The 23,615-nt window shown below is 37.4% G+C and overlaps 1 protein-coding gene across 1 annotated transcript in view; it reads right to left on the reverse strand.

The window, feature by feature from the left end:
* DEK (DEK proto-oncogene) overlaps window positions 1-21,329 on the reverse strand; it is a 29,057-nt gene extending 7,728 nt beyond the window's left edge. Inside the window, exons 1-8 of the mRNA XM_072603935.1 lie at window positions 21,184-21,329; window positions 20,469-20,625; window positions 15,436-15,537; window positions 14,485-14,594; window positions 12,853-12,947; window positions 11,721-11,841; window positions 8,338-8,520; window positions 379-514 (exon numbers count right to left, since the gene is read on the reverse strand). Coding sequence (XP_072460036.1) covers window positions 379-514; window positions 8,338-8,520; window positions 11,721-11,841; window positions 12,853-12,947; window positions 14,485-14,594; window positions 15,436-15,537; window positions 20,469-20,616 — 895 coding nt within the window. The 5' untranslated portion in view covers window positions 20,617-20,625; window positions 21,184-21,329. The remainder of the gene's footprint in view (window positions 1-378; window positions 515-8,337; window positions 8,521-11,720; window positions 11,842-12,852; window positions 12,948-14,484; window positions 14,595-15,435; window positions 15,538-20,468; window positions 20,626-21,183) is intronic.
* Between the last annotated feature and the right edge of the window lie 2,286 nt (window positions 21,330-23,615).

Below are 23,615 nucleotides of genomic sequence, written 5' to 3' on the forward strand. Positions count from 1 at the left end.
CAATGTTTGCATATATATAATTTTCCATCAACTTCACTAATCACCATAAAATGTGAACGGTGAAACTATTTTATAAAATTAGCTAAATTTGTTGTTTAAGCAATCTTTACTAACTACAAAATTGTCAACATGTGACTTTTCAGTATTCTTAAAGATCCATCAAAACACACTTCAATCTCCTTTCTAGATTGCAATTCCCCCAGTCAGCACCTATTCTACATTATCTCTTGGTAAAAATAAACATGTAAAAGAGAATAGGGAATAACATTAGAGGCATGTATTTTGTCAAACTTTCTTCCACAATAAACATAAATTTTAAAGTTGAAGTCATTACTGCTGTATAATATAATAAGAAACATTGGATGATTTTTTTTTTACCTTTTTTGGAATTATTTTGATTTTTCTTAGTGGTACTGCTATCCGCCTTCTTGACATTGGCACTTTTTACAGATTTTTTGCTTTTAGAAGGAGTTTTTTGTTTAGGTTTTTCTTTTTTAGATGTCTTTTTAGGTGGCTATTAGAAGAATAAAGAGACATGCATGGATTAACTTCACATCTTTTATTCCTTTACCCAGCAATTAAAGAAATCTAAAGTTGTAAGTACCCATGACTTGTTGATAAAACACAAAGTAATGTTTAATAATTATGCATTTGTCTCAAGCACAGGTCTGGTAAGCTATCTATGTCTGCCACGATTTTACAAAACTTTTTACGTTCCCTTATCCCCAACCCTCACCTTCCTTCCAAGAGGATATCCACTAATAGCTAATATGTAGACTATAAACTAAAAATAACAATGAGGATCTGGAATTAACTGGGCAAGGAATAATTTTTTGTGTTGGGCTTCTTTATTAAATTAGCTAATTTATGAGAAAATTAAAAGTAAATTCAGCAACACTCGTTTATCTGGTGTAAGAAAGTAATTTCTACATAAAAGGCAGAACCAAAACTTATTTACCAGAACAGTCTGAGACAAGTTTTGACACAATTGTCAACATGTGACTTCTCAATATTCGTAAAGATTCTTAGAAACAAGTTTTGACACAACATAGGTAGAAAAGTTCTAACAAAATGAATTTTCTAGAAAACTTTAAGTTTATTCTTCAAAGGTTAAACCTTTTCTAATTCTGATAGACATCTTTATAAGATTAATCTCATGTTTCCTTGCTTAGAGTATACTGAACACAATTACTTTTGATGAACTAGCATCGATTATTATTCTTATCTGCCTTGATACGTCAGGCTGTTTAACCCAGTACACTAAATAGGTCCAGGTTTTTATGCTTTTATAACTACTTTAATACTTTCCTTCCTCTTCCATTACCATTACTGGTCATGGCCTATACTGTAAATCTGCCTGTCTCTACATCTTACCATCTTCAAACTGCTATGGGGCAAAAAACAATATAGCTTATTAGATTTGTGTCTACAGCAACATTAAAAATTATGAATAAGAAGCTGAGTTACTGTTCTGTGAATAAAGTATAAGGACTTTAGTATATAGACTGTATTATTTATTTGGTTCCTAATAAGCCTTTTTTGAGCTAGTTCCTGCTTCTTGATTACTTTCTGAGAGGCTGAGATTGCTGAATCAGCATTTCCAAGTGAAATTTCACTAGGGATATATTTTATCTTCATGGGTTTTTCTCAACCTGTATTTTCAAAATTAAGTATTAATGCTTAGTATGCACCTAATACCTAGGCTGGACACTGAATAGAATACAAAGGAAAATGCCAAGTCCCTGCTCTAAAGTTTATAATGAATATGACATAAAATATGCCGTTATCACAAACTCTTAAGTACTGATCAAAAGAGAATGATAAATTGGGCCTAACAGGTAGTCTGAATATTCGCAGCCATTACTTCTATAGATTTCACATGAAAGAAGGTATATTGGGTATAGATAGTAGTATTAGGAAAATTAATCTCCATAAATCTGACAACACTGAAAAATTTCTTTATAAGGAATTGTGAGATGAGAACATATTTCTATTAGATTACAATACTGACTAGAGAAGCAGAGATTAGCTATCTAACATAGATCAATATTATAAGAATTAGTTTCTTCAAAGTAAGCATGAATTTACACAAAAACAGAGATTAGTCATTATTTCTTTTATTGATGGGATAACAGCTAAGGTGGGAATGGTAGTAGTGTTGAAGAATTTACTAAAATACTTCAATAAGTACTCAACAATACTTCAAAGGACAATAGCACAGGGATTTTCAACTTTTAAAAAATATGATCTAAGCACAGTTTTATCTTGCTCTGTTAGCAAAAACCTTTGAAAAAGTAGAATTAGACTACTACACATAAGTGGTATGATGTGACTAAGGACAGACTTTACAAAAAATCTTCACTCATAAAATGCCTGAAATTCTAACTATTAAGAAATTTAGTTACGCTAGAAACAACTTAAAAAAAAAAATGCTAATATCCAAGGAGAGTTGAAAGTCATTGTCTTCCTACCTAATCCCTTCCTGCCCAGGATCAAGTTGTGACTAGGGACTGTAATTAAGAAACACAAAAAACTCTGAAGGTGTTAATCTGAGCATGTTATGAGAGCATGTTACTGCGGGGAGTTTTGGGGTACCTAGTACATATAGGCAGGTGACATAAGGTAAGAGACAAAGGCAATTTCAACAGGAGCAGGAGGAAGAAAATTTTAGAAGCAGCCCTATATGGCAGTATAGTGTAGAAAGAACATTATTCATAGTCATAAGTTCTGAGTTCAAATTCTGACTTTCTACTTATTACCTGAATGACTATGGACAAGTCGCTTTACCTGTTTAGGTACTAGTTTCCCTTTTCCTAATCTAGTCAATAAGGAAAGGTACCTACCAGGCACTGTGCTAAATGCTTTAGGAAGATTACCTCATTTGATCTTCACAGCAACCCTGGGAGGTAGGTGCTATTATCTGCATTTTACATTTGAGGAAAGGAGACAGACAGAGGTTAAGCAACCTGCCCTGGGGTACACAGCTTGTAAATATCTTGGGTCAGATTTGAACCTAGTTCTTCCTGATAAAATCAAAGCTCTATTCACTGTACCACCAGTTAGGGAAATAGACTAGATCTTTAAGATTCCTCCAAGCTATGTAGCCTACATGGAATGAAAACAGATCTTAAAAGGTTGGGGAGGAAAGTAAATGGTGATCCATACCAACTCCTCTCCAAAGGAACTCTTAAAAGTCATTAAAATCATTAAAAATGCCATCCACATCCAGAGAAAGAACTATGAAGTCTGAACACAGAATGAAGCAGATGACTTTCTCCTTTGTTATGTTTTATCTCATAGTTTCTCCCATTCGTCTTAATTCTTCTATGCAATGTGACTAATGTGAAAATGTGTTTAATAGGAATGCATGTGTAAAATCTATACAAGATTGCGTGCTGTCTTTGGGACAGAGGGGGAGAAAATCTGGAACTTATGGAAGTGATTGTAGAAAATTAAAAACAAATAAATTCATAAATCTGGGGGGAAAAAGAGATTAAAAAAATCGATCTGAATGCCATACGTTTTAAGTAAACATGGCTTATTGGTTGTTTACTGCTGACTTCTGCAATTTAGATTCTAGAGAACTGGCAGTAAAAGCATGAAGATATTATATTGTATTTTATCATACAAAAGGATTTTTATAATACACGCTCTTCATGTATTATTTTTCCATTAGAAATGCTGTTATCATTTGCTAAACTGAGTATTCCTTTACTGGGAGGGGAATAATGTTTAGCAAAATGCTTGAATGTGTTTAGGGTTAAATCATAGCCAGATATATAAATCTGTCAGGTACATCTAGATTCAAACGTATGAGAAACATGAGAATAGTAGCTAAATTAGGTTCTCTAAAATGTAAATGTACTTAAGAGCTACTTTTATAATTTTTCAAGTACATGTTTATTAGGCAAAAGACCATGGTATCATAAATTAAAGTAGACATTAGCTGCAGTCCTTACTTGGAAAATCTTGTGGAGTGGAATCTAACATGTTGATGTCAAACTACTCAGGTTATGTGCAAGCCAACTTAGAATTCCCCTAGTAATCCAACCAAACAGACAAAAAACAGACAAAAAAAAGACACAAAAACAAAAAGCCCATACAATAAAGATAGCCTTGGGAAAACTAGGCATCAACACAAGATGAAAGACAGGGTCACACCATTACTTAAAAATCACAGTACACAGTAATACACATATAGTAAACCACTTTTTCATAACTAAAATAAAACCACAGCTAATAACAATAACCTTAGAGGAAAAGAAACCAACACTTGTCTTCCCCATTTCTTAATCTAAGAGCAAATAAAGAGGACACCAGAATAGACATATTAGTTAATATAATCCTAATAAAAATCCTAGCATTAGTTTTTTTCAATGTCAGTTTCTCTCTTTTTTTTTTGAGAGCAGAAGGAATTGGGAAGGTAAGGACAGAAGTTGAAGTCAAGAAGAAAGTTATGCTTCAACAGGTACTGGAGAGGAATTTAAAACAGCAAATTTTAATACCAATGGCCAACACTTAACAGTTTTTAAAAACCAAAATGATTATTTGCATTTATTTGCTCAGAGATAAAATTATTTAAAAATCAAATCCTAGATTAGCAGACAGGACAGAAAATCAGAATAAGACAAGTTTCCTGATATTCTCAAAGTGCCTTAAAAACTTAGGAATAATTAAACTATGCAGGTGTCAAGCAATGCAAACAATTTAAGTTTTTAAAGATCTAGTCCTCATTCACGTAATGATAAACAAATTTAAACATTTAATCTACAATTGGAATTTAAGTATTCATTTGAAAATAACTGGAATTTATAGTATACATTTAAAAAAACATTTTCTTAGAAACAGTTTTAATAACTTACAGAACTTTTATCAAAAGAAAAACTGATACACAAAAGTATCAATTGATACATCAAAAGTAATCTGGACTAAAAAATAGAGGTTATGCTTTTTTACTTCTAACTCAAGTACTTTTAAGTAACTTGCTTCTCTATCATCTGCTAGGCTCCCAAATAAAGTCCAATTTCTTTGGCATATGAGGCCCTTTATCATCTGGCCTGAATGTGCCTTTCCAAACTTTTCTCCCATTATTCTCATACTTAAATTCTACACAAGTAAATCTGGATCATTCCCAAAATATATCTTGCACTTTTTTCTGTTGGTGCCTTTGCTTAATGCCTTTTTCTGGTAGTCCTCTTGTGAAATCAAGATTCATCTTTTTAAAGACTACCTCTTCCACAAAGCTTTCCTGGATCATCCCAGAGAAAAGTGTTCTCTCCCTCCAAAAAGAACTTCCTTGTACCACATATACAGCACATACCGTCTCTTACATGTAATTCCTTGAGATCCTCACAATGTGGTCCTGTACACAACCATTAAATAATAGTATTTGTTGAATGAAGCTGGAATACTAAATTAGAAATGAAAACGGGTTGCTTATTCTGGATGGATATTTTCTTAAGCTAAATCGGTTCTAATAATCCAAAGGAAAAATGTCAGAAAAATTTGTATAGTTCAGAACACCTCTAACCTTTAAACAAGTATTTAACACGGTCTAAAGATGTTTGCTAGCAAAGTTCATGAACAGAAATAAGATAAAACAGTAAGAAAAAATTTGTAATTCTCATGGGGCAGGGGATGAAGATCTGCATTTTTAAGTTGTTGGCTCGTTCTTTTAAAAAAAAAAAATGCTGCCAGTACCTTCAATTAGCTTCTCCCAAAAATTGGAAATATTTTTTGGTGTGCCACAGGTAAACAGATTAGACTGCACACGCACTACAACTTCAGACAGTCCAACATTCAAGACCAGTCACTAAATTATTAGGAAAAATATATATATACGTATACATATTCCATCTGTCTGATACCTTGAAGGAACAGAAACAGAGGAACAAAACATTACTTTTTGAAGGAAGGCCAAAAAAACTGGGCGGAGCTTACCTATCTTTTATAGGCAGCAGGGCTCTTGAAGGAGGGTCTCCAAAAAAGACGCCTGTCACAGAGCCAGATTCCTGTCCTCACCGCAGAAAGGTTGTACTGGGTTGAACAGATGAATAAAATATAAAATTAGCTTTCAATAGACTACTTTTTAAAATACTTTGTCTTAGAAACCCAGAGTGGGTATCTGAAAATTACATTAAATGAAAATGTATTAAAGGCCTGTTGTGCTTGAAGAAAATAGCAAGAACAATTTCTTGTTCAAAATTAATAGAAATTTGTTAAAAAAAAAAAAAAAAGACCTTAAGCAGGTTGAATTACGCTAAGTAGATATAACAGTGAAGTTCCAATTTTGCCTGCCAACAAAGTTTCAATGGTCCAGAAAAGTTCCATGACTCATAAAATATGGAAATCATGAGCTTCAGAAGCCAAAAACAACAATCCCTTGATGGCAACTTTAATGGCCAATAAAATGAGAATGCTCCAATCTCAGTTTCAAGAAAGAGGAAAGGGTGCGAGGGAGAACCCCTGTAGGGGATGGTGTTTACTTCAATTTATAAAAAATTTCAGGACATTTTCATCTGGATGCAGTACCTCAAACTCAGTACATCCAATTACACCCGATTTCCCTCCCAAACAGCTCTTCCCTCTGACTTCATTCCTTCTATCTGTGGTACTACTTGGTTTCTCAGGTTTATAACATTGAGATTTTCTCTATTACTATATTTTTAAAAAACAGCTTACATTTATAGAGTGCTATGAAGGTTTGCAAAGCTTACAAGCATTTAAGCGTTAATTATACAATCTTATGGAACAGATACTCTAGATATTAATATTCCCATTTTACCGAAGAGGAAACAGGCTCAGGGAATGACTTGCCCATGGTCACACAAGCTATTAAATGTAGAAGAGAGAATCTGAACCCAGGATTTTCTGTCTCCATAATTAGGGCTCTAATACACCATGATGCTTTTCTCTAATCCTTCCTTTTCCCTGACCTCTCATATGCAGTATTAAAAAGCCTAATGAACTCTTAACTCCACCATTTCTAGCATCTGTCCTTTCTTCTCTATTCTCAGTGTCACCACTCTAATATAGGTCCCTCATTACCATCTGGATTATTGCAACAGCTTCTTAAACATGTCCTTCTCTCTTTCCCCACTTCCTCTTCCTCTAGGTCACTGCTCCAATAAACTTTCTCATGAACAGAACACACTCTTCTTTATTCAAAAGCTCCCAAAAGTCCAAGTTTAGATTCCACTAAATAGAGTACTCCAGGCTCTCTTTAAATTGTCTCCATTCTGATCTTAACTCATGTCATTCCCCTTCATGCATTCCAGACAAACAGTTTCTCTCTCAGTATCTTTAATCTTTCATTCAGGTGCTCCGAGACTGAAATGTGTTCCCTTCCATCTTTTTACCTGTTAAATTTCTTTCCATCCTTTAAAAGTTAGTTCAAATATCACTTCAATAAAGCTTCCCTTGATCCTCTTGGCTGGTAAAGACCACCCCCCTTAGATATCACATAGGATTTTGTATTTCTGTAACACTATACTTATGTTCTATTGCATACTATAGTTATCTGTGTGGATGTCTTATTTCTCTACTACACTGGAAGTTATCCATGTTAGGACAGTGTCCTGTACAAAACAGGTACTTAATATTGTAGCATATTATTTGCATTATAACATTGTGGTCGTACAATATTGTAAATATTGTAAATATTGTATAATATCATCTTAGGAGACTGATTCAGGTTTTCCAAAGTTTGATCTGAATAGCATAAATCACTTCCAAGCCTCCTAGGACTCCTTGTCCATAGATTTATTAATCTATTACAGGGGCAAACAACCTTGGCAATAGCTGGTAATACTCTTTCTCACCAGGCATGTCCCTTCCCATCCCTCCATCATTTTTTAGGCTTACTAATGGGTACTCCTTATCCTTAATGGTGACAATGACAGATAAAGAGATGTACCTACTGGTATTAGAAAATCTGAGACAGATTTCAATCTTAACGGTTCCAGATCAATTAAATTATTTTAGTATATGAAATCTAAAGGTGGTAGGTCCTCCTTAGTTGGTTATATGGTAACCTGACAGATTTCAGAATAGTTTCATGGAAAACTAAACAATACTTCTCCCACAAGTTCCCATGACCTCTTAAATCTCTTTCAAACATTTAAATGTTATGTTTTAATCTATAAAGTAGTATATGGTATCCTCTGGTGAATCTGAGAATATATTTCTTCCATAAAGTTCCATGACAGTTGAGATGCTTTTGCTAACTGGTTACATAATATTGTTTTTTGATATACATACATACATATATGTGTGTGTGCATATTACTGATTCCAGAGAACAAAGTGAGGAATTAAATACCATAAAAATGCATTTTACCTCTTCTTCACTTTCTTTATCTTCCTCCTCTGAAGAGTCTTTTTCTTTTTTTTCATCTTCACTACTAGATTCATCTGAAAGAATTTCAGGGCATTTAGTGCGCTTAGTCTTCCTTGACATTCCAGAGCTGCTCCGTTCCTTTTTACTGCCTTTGCTTGGTGTTTTTTTTGATTTTGGCAACGGCTGTGTAAAATAAGATGTCATAATAAAAAACAAATACAAATACCCCAATTCCAAAATATTAAATACTTTATTTCATAAAATTCAACTTTACTAATATTACTGGTACTGGTACTGTGATTTCACTGGTCCAGGTAATTCTTTAGGGTCCTGTACCAAATGCAGGCTGCACTTTCCCTGCAACTTACAGTCTTGCTTACAGAACTGAAAGATTATTTGCCTAAGGTCCCACAGCTAGTATAGTCAGTCACAGGAAATGAATTTGACTCCAAGGCTAGTTCTCTATCCACTATGCCACTGTTTCTCAATTTTACTATCATTAAAAAATTCAAAAAGGGGGTGGAAGGGAAAAGGTTATCTCTCAGGAAAAGACTTTGCTTGCTTTGAACACAAAATATATCTCTGTGCAGCAATTTGCACAGATATAGTTTTGAGTTTAAATTATGCTTCTCTCAAATTCAGAAAGTTCTTTAACTTTACTCTTAATTTATATTCCATCTAGGAGACCTGAAAAACCTTATTTATCTCAACTAGTATCAACCCTTCACATTAGTGCTTCAAATAACTATCCTAATACAGGAATGTTAGCTCAGACACCATATTCCACACCACCCTGCCATCTGACCTTGTCATAAAACTGAAGGCCAGATTGTCACTGTGACTACACTTACGCAGCCTGGTTATAATGATCAGTAACAGGCTAGAGTTAAATTGACAACTAATTCTTTGCTCACTCAACACCAAAAGCAAATGTGACTAAATGAACTCTAATTTCCCTTCTAGGAAATAAAGATTTGTTTGAGAAACACCAATTCTGATTTTAGAGGACTCTAAAAATCCATCTTAAACATTTACTAGCTGTGTGACTCTGGACAAGTCACTTAACTCTATTTGCCTTGGTTTCCTCATCTGTAAAACAAGCTGGAGAAGGAATGGGCAAATCACTCCAGTATTTTTGCCAAGAAAACCCCAAATGGGGTCATGAAGAGTCAGACATGACTGAAAACTCAACAAAAATTCACCTAACATTTATTCACTCCATTTTATACACTCTGGATGTGAGTCATAATTTGTATAAAAGGTATACCATCACCAGGCTATCCTTTAATAAATGCAGGAATTGTGGTCAATGTTTCTAAACTCCAACAAAGAATTCTGAGAATGTTAAAAGTGATCAAAGAACACAAATCTAGTTGCTTTGCTATGTCAATAACTAATTAAGACATGTTTTAATTTAGAAATGCCAAAGATTCCAATCATCAGAATGGCTGAAAAAAAATCATGATTTCATTACTTTATCCACTTATTTTAAATTCTATTTTAGTAGTGCTTTTCTCATTTTGAATTTTAAATCTAGAATACGCTCATTTTTTGGATCAAATTCTATGATAATTTTCTTCAATCCTACCCTTGGACCAGACCCAGGATTTCGTCAGTGTACAGAAGTTCCACAATAGAAATTCTGGCCAATGATATGTATTACCAATTCCTTTGTAAATTAGTCTTTGAGTGATTAAAGGTCTGTTATCTTCCTGACTTCAAGATCAACCCTCTATTTGTTTATATTTACTCTCCTGATAAAATCATGCTTGGATTCAGAGCCATCTTAAGTACTATGATTTCCTAGTTTGTCAACTTAGAAACACTATCTTCCCCGTTTCCTTTCCCCCAGTGTTTGTTGGGATCCTCTGACTTAAAACTTATGATTTTAGCAACTATTTTGCATAAATATTATTTTCTGAATCTGACCCAAACAGTATAGTCACTACCCAATCCCACCTCCTTGAGACAGGTTAGGGTGCCGACCACCCCATTTCTGCCACATTTTGAAATTATCAAACTTTACCAGCCAATGAGCCCAACCAAGAGAACTTCCCTAAAGACTTCCTTGTACAATATTCCTCAATAGTGAAAGCAGATGAAAGGACTCTACAAATTTACACAGGAAAAAAGCAGAATCTGAGCCACAAGCAAAATACACAGATTACAGGGAGGAGGAAAATTTCACAGACTGACTGTGCAAGAGTTTCAGGTAGATTTTAAAAATGAAATGAAAAGCACGGTGCAAAATCCAGTCTATATATTTTCTTAAACATTAGTTCCTGATAGCACAGTATTTTGCCTGATATCAACAAGAGGAAATAATTGTCGAATGACGTCCTCAGCTACATTGGAAAAGAAAAATAAAAAGAATGTCAATGTCAATACAGTGAGATGAGAAATGATCAGATGTTTCGGGCAGACTAGTGATCAACTTTAGTACATGAAATTCAGAACAAATACAGGTACAGACATATCAAAAGGTTGGAATGGCACAATAATAGTTGATCTATGGACTACATAAAGCATTACGAGCTCCCTTCTACAATGGAGAGTCATGTTAAATAAAATCTCCGCACAACATTCTCTTAAATAGTTGTGCAACAAAAATACCTCTCTGGAGAAGGAATCATTTCTACTTGCTCTCAACTTCTGCTTAACCAAAGGGCCAAGCCTGGGCAAAGTTAGGAAGTCTATTTGTTTTCAATCCACAGCTTTCTCTATATTCAATTCCTACTAAAGTGCTCTAAAACTTGAATCAGGCAATACTATTGTGGTTTCTCTTTATTTCTATTAAGAAGCAAAAGGCTTTTTCTTTAGGCTTTAGTGAGTATATGGGCCTATATGGAAGGAGGGTGTAAAAAAGGGGTGGAGATAATTCTGAAATTACATAAGGCTTACTTATCTTTTATCAAAGGAAAACTTATTTTGGTGTTTTTAGGTGACGAGAATAGGAGTAAAAAGGAAGGATCCATGATCTTTCCTCTGTTGTCCTGAGGAGGCAGGTAGAAAAATGCACAAGGCTAAGTCTTTGTGGCTGCCAGGAAGTAATCTATATGGGACCTTCTTCACTGATTCTGTAGAGAATTCAAAATCCATCCTTTAATATATGACCCATGATTCAAACTCTGCCCTAACAGCACATATCAAGTCATTTCCCTGAACCCAACCCAATTCTTCCCCATTTTACCACTGAAATTTTATATATTCTATATTTTCTGGCACATAACATTAAAAAAATATTTAAGTCACCCTCACTTTCTCTGTTTAGATGAACACAAACTCTCCATAATAGAGATATTACTCTACTGGTACCAATATTGTTTTAATTAAAGATTATGGAAAAGCAAATTTTGAAAAATTGAGAAAGAAAAAATGCTCACCTTGCCAGAAGGCTTTGGATGCATTAAGAAATTCAAGATCCTGGTTACCAACTCACTATTTATGCCTGATCTCTCCAAATCAAGAACTTCACAGATGCTCTTTAACATAGCATTCCTAAATCTAAAAGGAAAAAAATGTAACAGATTGTGAATATATAAAAAATCATAATGAGTATATTAAAATTTTTCTACCAAAAACATACATGAACGAAATAGCAAAACAGAAATTTCCAATGATGTTTTTTTTTTTTGAGGTAAGAGGAGATATTTAAATTCAAGATCCAAATAGATGATGTTGAAGCAAACAAAAAAAAATGTGCATATTTAATAGGTATGCAAAACTTCTACATACCCAGAGACTTTATGAAAGCCATTAAAATAAAAAGATTTAACTCAAAGCAGAGTTAAAATTAGTATCTGCTGTTTTAACACAAACTTTACTATAATTTAAAGACAGGTTTATTTTTCTCCAACTGTTTTTATGTATGTCTGCATTCCATCAACTGTGACCCCAATGTTTCATAAATGGCATGATGGCCTTTTGTGCTCGAAGGCCACATCAAGAGTGTACACGCCCTGGCAAGCACAGTGTAACTACAAGGGTTTCTGGCTTGTTTGTACTCACTAAGTATGCCATGATAAATGTAGTATTACTGAAATTACCAAGAAAAACAAAAACTAAAATACAGAGAGAGGCAAAAGTTCAGTATTAGGAGCACTGAATTTGGAAGTCAAAAAGAGACTGTTTCATACCTAATATTTATTAGCTATGTGACCATTCATAAGTCATCACACTTTTATAAATAGATGGCAATAAGATCAACTACTTCTCTCAAGTTGCCCTGAGGAAAGTACTTTGAATGCTGGAATAGTATATATGTGAGCCATTAACAATTCAGGAAGGTTACTTCACTTAGAGAATGAGCATCTACCTTCTCTTCTGTTTCAGCTTATAAAAATGGCTATTACAGAAGATACAGTAAACTAACAATTGTGAAATCAAGCCACACCTTTGTATTTAGGGGGAAAAAATTACTTTTAGATAAGAGCACAAATTTTTTGAAGCTAAAAGCACGCCAATCAAGACATATTATGTATTTACCAAGACTGTATATTTATAAATATAACTTACTTTTTCAACATTTCTTCCTTTTTTTTATATTGGTCACTTCCTTTTTCGAATGGAAAGCCACTGAACTGACCCACATTCTTCTTCAGAGAAGCTACCTAAAAATGTTTCTCTCATTAATTAATATTGTAACTTCCCAAGTAGACTTTTCCTAAGTATGGGAGAGAAATTGCTAATACTTGAAAACACCTTTTTATTTACATATGCTTTCAGGTGTTCACTTTGAACTTTTATTTGCTACTAATATGTGAACACTGCAAATGACTCATCATTTTGGATGAAAAGCTATACAATGTCAAGTTGCTGCCCAAGTCCTTGGAAAAACAAAAACTTTTATTTTACTCACCCTCCCCCACCTTTCTCCCCAATCAAATGTTCTCAAGCACATTTAAACCAATTATATTATAACATTATAAGAACCCTTCTCCCTCACGGGTACAACATGTAACATAAGAACAAAGGCATCATCTGAGGATAAATGGAGGAGGAAGGAGGGAATCAGGACCATTCAACTCAAGATGTACCCCATTTTACAAAATGGATGAGTTCTGAAGTTGTGCACAAAACAAATATTTTAACTGCATGAAGTTTATTTAAAAGAATCCTAGAGAGAATTCTTTTATAAAGTTAACAACCATTACTCAATTTACTCTTAAAAAATAAAATCTCATGCAAAATACAGCAGTACTGATGTAAAAAACACCCTGACTTGGAAAAAGGTGTAACAAATTCTAATAATAAAATCTTGATATCACTAATCAAATGAATATTGAATTTTACCTTGAGGTACAGAACACACAGTTAGCTTTAGCTTATTATTGGCCAACACCCACAAAAAGTCAAGCTATAACTTTATGTCTGAGCTAAATGAGGTAGAAATGGTGCAAAAGAAATAATAGTGGACCAGGAGCCATAAGAGATGGATGTTTTGCTTTTCTGTTAGCTGTGTTAGCCAGATAAACCACAATGAATCTCATTGGGCCTTATTATATGTATATGACAAAGATCTCAAAGGTCTCTTTCAGTTTTAAAAATCTGTAATCCAAACCAGCAAATATCTCCTGAACATTAACATCTACTGTACTGTGTTCAGTTTTCAGGGTATAATTTTAGGAAGGACATCAGCAAACTGGCGCACATCCTGGGGACAAGATGGTAAGAAGATTAGAGAGACATCATGGACTGGGTAAAGGGAGTGAGAATGTTTAGCCCCAAAGAAGAAGAAAATTCAGGGGGCACATGATAGCTATTCTCAAATATTTAAGGAGGTGTCATGGAAGTATTAGACTTATTTAGATTAATTCCAGAGGGCTGAAGTAGGAGCAGTGGTGAAAGTCGAAAAACGGGCTGACTTAGGATTGATATAATGAAAAACTTAACAATTAGAGAAACCCAAAGGAAAATGGACTGTCTTTTGGTTATGCACTAAATGAAGTTCTTTAAGGAGAGCCTGAGGATGCTGTAGAGGGAATTATACATTGGATTAGATTATCTCTGAGGTCCTTTTCAAGGTGAACATTCTGTGATGCTGCCTACCAAGTACAAAATACTGAGCTAAACACCAGCTAGCTTTGAAGTATCTCTGAAATACTTCAATAAACACGCTAAATATCAGAAGTCTAAAATAATCCTTACTGTGCCTGGCCTGTTGTAAAGTAGTTTATGAAGATTTCTAAGTTCATCAGTTTTCTTCTTACTTAGAAAGAAGTGTATTCTTTCAATTTCACAAAGTTTCTGTCCCTTTCCTGTAAAAAGAATAAAGTGAAAAAGTTAAAGAAATCTCACTTCCATTATAAGTTTAGCTGAAAAATTATATAGTACTTTATTTTATACAAAACTTCAAACAAAATTTTTAATAAATTGTCCAGTTCATATAGACAATTTAAATAGTTTCTACCTTCAACTAATTTGTAGGAAGGAATGAGACAAGTTTCAGAATCATATTATATAAATCATATTAAATATAAATTATATATGCATCATGCAAAAAATAAAAAAGCAACTTAATACTGACATAACATAAATCTGATTAAGTATATGAACTATGCAAAGATATTATTTTAAAAGATGTTTGCTCATGTAGATTTACTTTTCGGGAAGTACGTGTAATGAGAATATCAGCTTTGGTTGCTGATGGTGGGGAGTGTTAGCTTCTTCTTGGTATGTACTAGAAAGGAGTTTTCCTTCACTGTTGGCTTACAGTGTCAATATTTTTGTTAATTTAGTTAGACTCTTCATTTAGGTTTAAGTATGTAGTTTTCAAATAATTCTGCTATGAACATTAAAAGCAAAACTACATTCTCTAAAAATAAAACACTATTTGGCCACCACTTGGATAGAGTATTTCACTACAACATGAAAGGAGGAAAACAGGCAGTGTGATATCATACAGTTAGGGCTGGCTTTTGAGTCAGGAAGACATGGGGTTTAAGTCCTAAAATACTACAAATATGGGCTAGGAGCAAATCATTTAACTAATTAGAGATCCTTTTTCTTGCTGCTAACCTTTAGCATCGGAAGTTTCCATAGTACCCAAATTCAGTAGATGAAATCACTAGTCCACATGAAAAAGAACTATATACTTGCCTTGGGCAATTGTAAATGGTTCCCTTTGTAGAGAAGATACTTGCATTGTCAACCTCTCTACTTTCTTCTTCTCTCTCTTGCCTTCTACGATGAGACTCTTTTCTGAAAGATAAATAATTAGATTTTCTCAAATAGCAAAAAGCTTAAGAAATGGTCTTCACCATGCTTTCTTCCTGACAACTAAAGAGGATCAAAACTGAACTCCTCAATCACTTCTAATGTAATGGCCCTGAAGTGGTTGTAATATGTTGCTTATTTCCTGCCCATCTGCACTCAAACCTAGGCCCCTACATATACTTTGTGAAAACATCAGGTAAACATTTAATTGGAAAAAAAAAAATCTCAAAATATTCCACTACACTAATATGAATTAGCTCATGTTATTCCATCCCACTAACAGCCATCCCTATTTTCTGCTTTCTTTTTCTTTTGGCTGTTTTTCAGTCATGTCCAACTTTTCATGACCTGACTCCCTATGACTAATGTGAGAAACACCCAACTATCTCTAGTAAACAGAATCCTATGAAAACAAAACAGAAGCATGTCAGAATACATTCAGATTTTTTAGGGTATTTGATTTTCATTAGATTCACTGCCCCATTTCTTAAGACTTTAGTAACATATGTTTACTTTTACAACTAACTAAAATTAACTATTCAGCAAAATTTCTCTAAAAATAAAAGATGATAAGTATTAACATTGTTGCCAGGTTCTAAAATGTTCTCATTTAAAGAAATGAATAATGAAATAAATAGTTCTATCAACATAAATCCCGAAGGTAGCACTGTTTTGATCTCTTGTAGTATTATTTACAATACTATTTTGTCTATACAGTATCTTAATGATGTCTTAATCCACCAAATACTGAGAACCTATTATGTGTAGAGCTAACAGCTGTTAATCATTCAACACTAAAAAGGGTTTGAACAGCATTCTACTTTGCAAAAGTGGTCAACAAGTCTTTGAGAACTGCTTAGATCAGAAATATTCTGAATAAATTAATAATATAATTAATAATAATAATAAATTAATAAACAAGGCATTGCCTACTGAAAGACATTATAAGACTATATTCTTAAGTGTGGAAACAACCTAAAGCTCCTAGCACATGGCAGACACTTAAAAATTGATTTTTGATTAATTTTAGCTAGATATTATCAAGTAGGAGTTCTTAAATCTCATGGACCGGTCAGTCTAGTGAAACCTAAGGACCCCTTCTGAGAATCATATTTAATTTTAAATACACATAAGTAAATGCAAAAGATAACAAAAGAAACCAATAAGATCTAAAGGTACCAGAATATTCACAAGGTTATGGAACTCTAGGGTTAGGAATGCCAGGTATAGTCATGTTAATAAAATTAATTGCAAACAACCCTGACCCAACACCACAAACCTGCCATCAACTCATAATTTATATTTTGCTAGATCAAGATTTCTACTACTAAGATTCCTGAACCTCAGCGCTTGATTAGGTTACTTTTTGTATCACTTGTATAAGAGAAAAAAAATTTAAAAGTCCTACATTTTCAGTAAGATTGTCTTCCAATCTTTCTAATACCTTTTATTATGCTAAATGTAGGAAAGGACATTTCTAAGCTGGAGAATGGCTTCGGGTCTTAGCTTGAATTCATTTGGCCTCTCAGTAATACTGCAGGTCAATACTAATATAACCCAATTACCCAATATAACCCAGAAGAGTATCAATTCTGGGGATCTGTGATGGCTGTACCATTTATATGAAGTCCCCAAAGACTTAAGCATAAGAAGCTAAAACAGCATTAATCAGACAAAATTGAAAAAAGATAGTGGTATGAGTTAAACTTAATGAAGTAGACACTGTCCAGTATGCTGAAGGTACATCTTCACCTGCTTTCCATCTACCATCTATGGATAACCATGCCTGGACCTAGCTTGATAGCAAAAGTTACATCAGTGAAAAACTGCTCAAGTGAACAGGTATTACTGTTGAGCAGGATCCTGACAGCTTTTGGCGACTTCACCCAACTTCTGATGGTGACAAGCATGGGCTGAATGAAATCCTTATTCTACCTCTCTTCTGAGGGGTTGCCTTTTGCAGCTGCAGTCAGATATAGCAAAGGGATGTGGAATTCTCTCAGAGCTCAAAAACAGGTTTTACTATAATACCCACAGCCTAAACTGATAAAAACATGGCGTAGTTAAAAACAGCACTAGCCTTGGGAGTCAAAAAACAATGTCTGCTACCCCTGTAACCTTGAACTCCTTTAACCTTCCTAGCTCTCAGTTCACTTATCTGTATAATAAAATGAATTAGACTGGTTGATCTAAGATTCTTTTCAGTTCTAAAAAAAAACAACCCTCAATCACCTTTTATTTTGTTCTTCTGACTCTCTCTCCCCCTCCTAATATAACCTCCTCATTCTTTGCCTTTTTCTTTTAAATGGCTATAACAAGGAACTAAAATAAATAGAGGCAGCTAAGTGGCACTATGGATAAAGCCCTGGGTCTGTAGTCAAGACCCTAGTTCAATCCAATCTGAAATACCAGTTATCATGAGCTTGGGCAAATGCCTTACATGATTGCCTCAGTTTCCTTAAATGTAAAATGGGATAATGGATAATAACAGCACTTATTTCCCAGGCAGGATTATTCAGGAGGATCATACAATGTGATATACATAAAGCACTTAGTACATGCCTGGCAGATAGTAGACACTATATAAATAAGAGCCATTATTATATTTTTAAGCATGTATGATATTTTCCTTGTCAGACATTTTCAATGCCTTTCTCTCAAATCCACCAAACAAATTAAGTCTCTTTTTAAATTTCTGTATGACCTTCAGATTTCTGAGGCCCACAGACAATTACCATTTTTTTTTTTAAAAAGTTGCCACAGTATTGTCTGCAGTTTTGTGTAAATGTTTTACTTTGTTACAAGAGACCTCTTGTGCCTGGAAGGCAACCTGGAAAAGTTTGTCATGTAAAAACAAAATGTCAATAAAACTTCTTAAAGCCCCCCCCAAAAAGTGCCCAATCCTTGCCCTAAAAGCATTATTTGAGGCAGAAAAAAAATGCTACAATGGTCTTTCTCCGGTACTAGCATTATTTTTATTCATGTCAAGACAGGAAAGCTTTAGTCAGGCTATACCATACTAGGTTCAAGTGATTCTGGTACTTAAAATATGAATGTTTTCATATCCTGGGAACACACAAAACTCCAAAAAAATAAGTCATACTATATGGACTGAACTTAGGAAAATATAAAAAATAGTCTGTTAGTCATCTGAAGGGAAACAACCAAAGCCTCTCAGATGAATATAAATGCCACCTAATGTGAAATGTTTCCTATTTCACCCTGAGCAATTTAAACATTCAGGCTTAAAATTTAGTGGCTGAAACAATCTGGGAAACCTCAACTCTCTTTCTGGCTCCTATTGGAATACAGGTGCATGCTAAGTAAAACAAAATGGTAGTAATGACAATGATAAAGTTCTTTAGAATGTCTGGACTTCTGAATAATTGGAGGACCCTTTATAAGTCCGTTGAATCTGCAAGCAAGTACACTGTTCGGTGTATCTCAAATAAAAGTTTTACATTACCACCACTCTCTAGCCTGCTTCTTCCACCTGCTCCACCAGGCAAAACTTTACAGGAAGGAATGTCTACTGACCTGTAAGTCTGACTGTCCTACAGACCTTAACATTTCTGGCTTTACAGGTGGAAGAGATCATAGAATTTATCTAGTCTTTTGTTTCATATATGGGGAAACAGACCCAGGGACTTAGTCACATACAAAGGACAAAGTCACATACGAAGTAAATAGAGCTGGGATCTGAACAAGGTCTGACTTCAAATCAGTTACACCCTAACTCATCTGGCATCATTAAAGGCTCTGAGCCAGACTTGTGGCTATCCATGGCTTTGCAATCTCCTAGAGGTTTGAAATTTTTTAAAAACCTCTTCTATCCTAAGACTGCACCGTAGCAGGAACTGAATAAAAGTTTACTGACTGATAGGTTCCTGAAAGGACCCATTCAGGAAAACATTGTCATCCTGATGAATCTGGTCCCTGGATTCAGATGGCTCTGGAGGAGAAGTGAGGCTGGTGACCTGCACAGCCCTCCCTCACTCAAAATAAAATCAATTGCAAGTCCTGTCATTATTTCTCTGATGGCATGGTCTTGGGCAACAAAGGGCAAACACAATCAAATTATTCAGGATACCACTCAATTCAATTTGAATTCCTAATGCTTTGTGCCAGAGAGGAATAAAAACAGAGAAGTCACTGATATCAGTATGGCTCCTATGGCTAAGGGCCCCCTACTTAAGTTCAGCAGGTATGAAATCGTATCCAACAACTACACAATCCTTTTCCTCCACATTCTTTTTCCCCCATACTTCCAAAATCCATGTAGTTCCCCTTTCCTAAGCTTCTAGGGAAAACAGGCTGCCTCTTGCTTTACTACGTGGGGGTGAGGAAAGCCACCCTCCATTCTAAATCGAAAGCCTCCCTTTTAACTACCCCCAAGATCCCCAAGGGCAAACAGCCTTCGGAAACATTCGGGCTAAATTAAAACCGGTTTTAGGAAGTCCATGGATACATCCACGAAGTTGAGAAAGAGACCTGGGAAGTACACTGGTAACAACTCGATCAGTGTTTTCTGTTATTAAATTAAAAGGAGTTTTAAGCAATCCATGGAGACATACGTTAAGTTCAGAAACAAAAGTAAAAAAGGAAATTGCTAACTCAACGCGTGTTTCCCTTTATTAAATTAAAACAAGTTTTAGAAAGCGCACGGATACTGCACTGAGTCGAGAAACAGCCCTGGGGGGTCTGTAACAACCGGAGGTATGTTTGCCTTTATTAAATTAAATTGCGGCGCCGGCAGTCACCTGCTCCCAGAAATAAGTGACAGGGTATTTCTATCACCCGGGGGATGGAAGCCGCCTAACTGCCCATTTCTGCCCGCCTCTCCCGAGGGCTCCGTGCCCAAGGAGCTCCCAAGGCTTCCAAAGGAACCTGGCCCGCGGCGGGGCAGCGTCTCTCACCTTTTTCTTCTTCCTCCTCCTCTTCCTCTTCCTCCTCCTCCTCCTCTTCCTCTTCGCTCTCCTCCTTGTCGGCCACCTCGGGGTCCCTCTTGGGCGCGGGCTGGGCACCGAGACCCTCCCCCTCTGGGGCGGGAGCAGAGGAAGACATGCTAACAACCTGCGGAGGGGGGGAGGGGGAGAAAGACATCCCCGGCCATCACCGAGGGGCGAGGGCCTAGGCCTCCAGCAGCAGCATCGCCGCTCCCAGGGCCCTCCCAAACGCCCCCCACCCCCGATCGCGGGGGCCAGGGGCCGCAGGGAACCACGAAATGCCCCTCCCCCCGGGGGGCGGTCACCGAAGCGTTTATTTCCCCCACTTCAGAGGCGGGAAAGGAGGGATACATGGGCCCCGCAGGCGATGGCTCGCCCCCTAGCGGGGGGAGACGCCAGGGCGCTGCGCGGGGCTGGGCCGGGCCCGTGTACTCAGCGCCGCTCGATCCTCGAGCCGCGGTCGGGGGCACCAACCGCCACAGTGCGGCGGGGCCTGCGGCTCGGGGCAGCTCCGCCCTCGCAGGCCTCCCGGGCCCGGCGGCGTCAGCGACGGTTTCACTTTCATGGCGGCGCCTCCGGGTCCCGCAGACCTAACAGCCACCAACCCTCCCCCTTTCCAGACCGGGCACGGCGCCGCCTCCGAGTCGTCCAGCCCTCCCTTCCCGCCGCCCGCGCGCCCCCTCACCGGTAGGTCGGGGATGCCTGTAGCCTGCCTGGCTCGTGAGGCGAGAGGAAGGTTCCGGAGGTCGGAGGGTGGGAGAACGGCAGAGGAGCCTTTTCGCCTTTTTTCGCGCGTGACGATTCTGCACAGCGTCCCTCCCGAGAAGCCACCAGATTTTCAAAATGGCGGTTCGGGAAGCAAGCGGGAATGCGGCGGCCAATCAGCGGCCCGCGGTGGAAGGTGGCGAGGCGAGGGGTGGGTCTACGCTGTCTGGGCAGGGCGGGGTAGAGGGCGGAGCGGCTCGCGGGTCTCCGCGGCCAGACGCGGGGAGCGCGCGGTGCCGCTCTCAGCTAGGAGGATTCGGGCCGGGGGATGGGGGTGGCGGGGTGATTGTAGATCTCGGGCGTGGACCCGGGCTGCGCGCGCCGTAAAGGCGGGGAGGGGAGCAGGCCGCAGGGGCGCGTGCGCGCGTCTGGGCAGACTTCGTGCCATCCTCTCCCCGGCGGGTCGTGCCGGGTCAGGGGGAAGCCAGCGCGCCTCCGCCCCGAGCTTGTCTGGCGGCGGATGGATCCGAGAACCAGGGCTCCCCACGTTGGGTTTTTTCCTAATACATCTTTTCCTCGAGAATGATGGACTTTTTTTCTTCAGAAGAGAAGGGTTCTATTCCCCTCCAATGTGCTTGTACTTTTAAGGGGGTGACGAGAAGCGAACGTTGTTTCTGACTCGGGTTGGAGCAGCTCGCCTTCTGCCCATCCCCCCAAGGGTCCTCCCGGCGCTTTAAGCACCCCCTTGAGCCCTTGCCCTTTGGACCAGAAGTAGGGAAGATCGCGAGAAGCGCTTCCCGGGCCACTCGTGCACGTGGATGCAAAGAGAGTAAATAAGCTCCCCGCCGCACGGCCGAGAACGGTATGTGCGGCGCTCACACTGACCGAGCTGTTCCTACGAGGGAGGCGGAAAGTTCAGCCTTCTCGGGAAGGCGGCCAGTTGGAAAGTCTAAACGTTCAGTGTTTGGTGGAGGGATGGGGAGCTTCGAGCGAGCTCCTGGTAAATAGTCGTCAGTGGGACCGCGTCAGGCTTGAGAGCTCGTGCTGTCTGTGGTTAGGCCGGCCTCACGGCAGCCCCGAGAGGCCCGTTCTGCGGAGGAGGGGCCTCGGGCGGGGTCCGAGCGCTCTGTCCGGTGAGGTAGCCGGGCGGACCCGTCACAGCTGCCGGGCCTGCCCTTCCAGCTCCGCCGCTGCACCGGCCTTTCAGCAGGTGCAGAAAAGCCTTGGACAGAAATGCAGTACTCTCTTTGGGGCACGTTTTATTTTAAACTTCAAATGCAAAATGAGAAAAGGAAAATTGCCGTGGACGCTGTAGACCGTGAGAGGATTCCGTATAAAACGATCAATTTCCATGTCAAGAAAACCGTCCTTGTTGGTTTTCTTTTGTTCTCTGCTGTGCCCTTTGCACTTTATTTCCCCCCTTCCCCAACCACCACCCTAAAGGGTGCTACAATTAAGCAGTATTAAGTGTATTGTGAAGTGTATATGTGTAATGCATACAAGTGTATGTTACATAGACACAGGTATCCACAAACGTGCATGTGTGCATACGTGCCCGTACACATACATGTAAGACCATACCATGCTCATTTCCTCCTCTCACCTCTTTTTCTGAAGGTGGATATCATCTTCCTTCATAATTACAAGTTTTTCTAAATCAACCAGTTCGTCATTTCCTTCACCACAGCAACGTGCCAACTCAGTTACATTCTGAGAGATTGTCTATGAAAGTTGTTTTCCCAGTTTTCTCATTCCTTCTTGACTTGCATAGGTTTTATTTCTATGAGAAATTTTTAATGAGAAATAATTGAAATTATTCTTTTTACACTTCAACAGTGCTCTCACCTCCTAATATAGTTTAAGGTTGGATAATGATGAATCTACTTCTTTTACATGTTTTTTACCTGGTTTCTTTGAAGTCCCTGACCTTTTGTTCTTCCAAATTAACTTGTTTTTTTCTAACTCAGTTTTAATAATCATTGCATAAAGAGATTAGCTAGGTAAAATTGCCATTTTAAAAAGTAAGTAGGCTTTACCCACCCATAAACAATAAATATTACTTCAGTTATTTAGATCCAAGTTTATTTGATTAAAACATGTTTTATGTTTATGTTCATATAGTACCTGTGTCTGTTTTGACAGATATATGCTCAGGTATTTCATACTGTCTAGGTATTTTAAGTAGTCTAAAACTATATTGAATAATATTGCTGATTCAGTATAATTTCTCTGCTTTTCACTTTTGATTAAATCTGTTTTAATTTTAACTTTGAGATCATGATTACTGTATTTGGTTTTTTTACATTTCTGTTTTATGGGTAAATTTATTCCATTAACATTCTAAGCTACAATTACTTGTATATCTTCTTCCTTCCTTTTTTCCTCACTACTTTCTCACCCTATTTACTCTAT

Source organism: Notamacropus eugenii, chromosome 4 (assembly GCF_028372415.1).
Source record: "Notamacropus eugenii isolate mMacEug1 chromosome 4, mMacEug1.pri_v2, whole genome shotgun sequence".
Classification (NCBI taxonomy): domain Eukaryota; kingdom Metazoa; phylum Chordata; class Mammalia; order Diprotodontia; family Macropodidae; genus Notamacropus; species Notamacropus eugenii.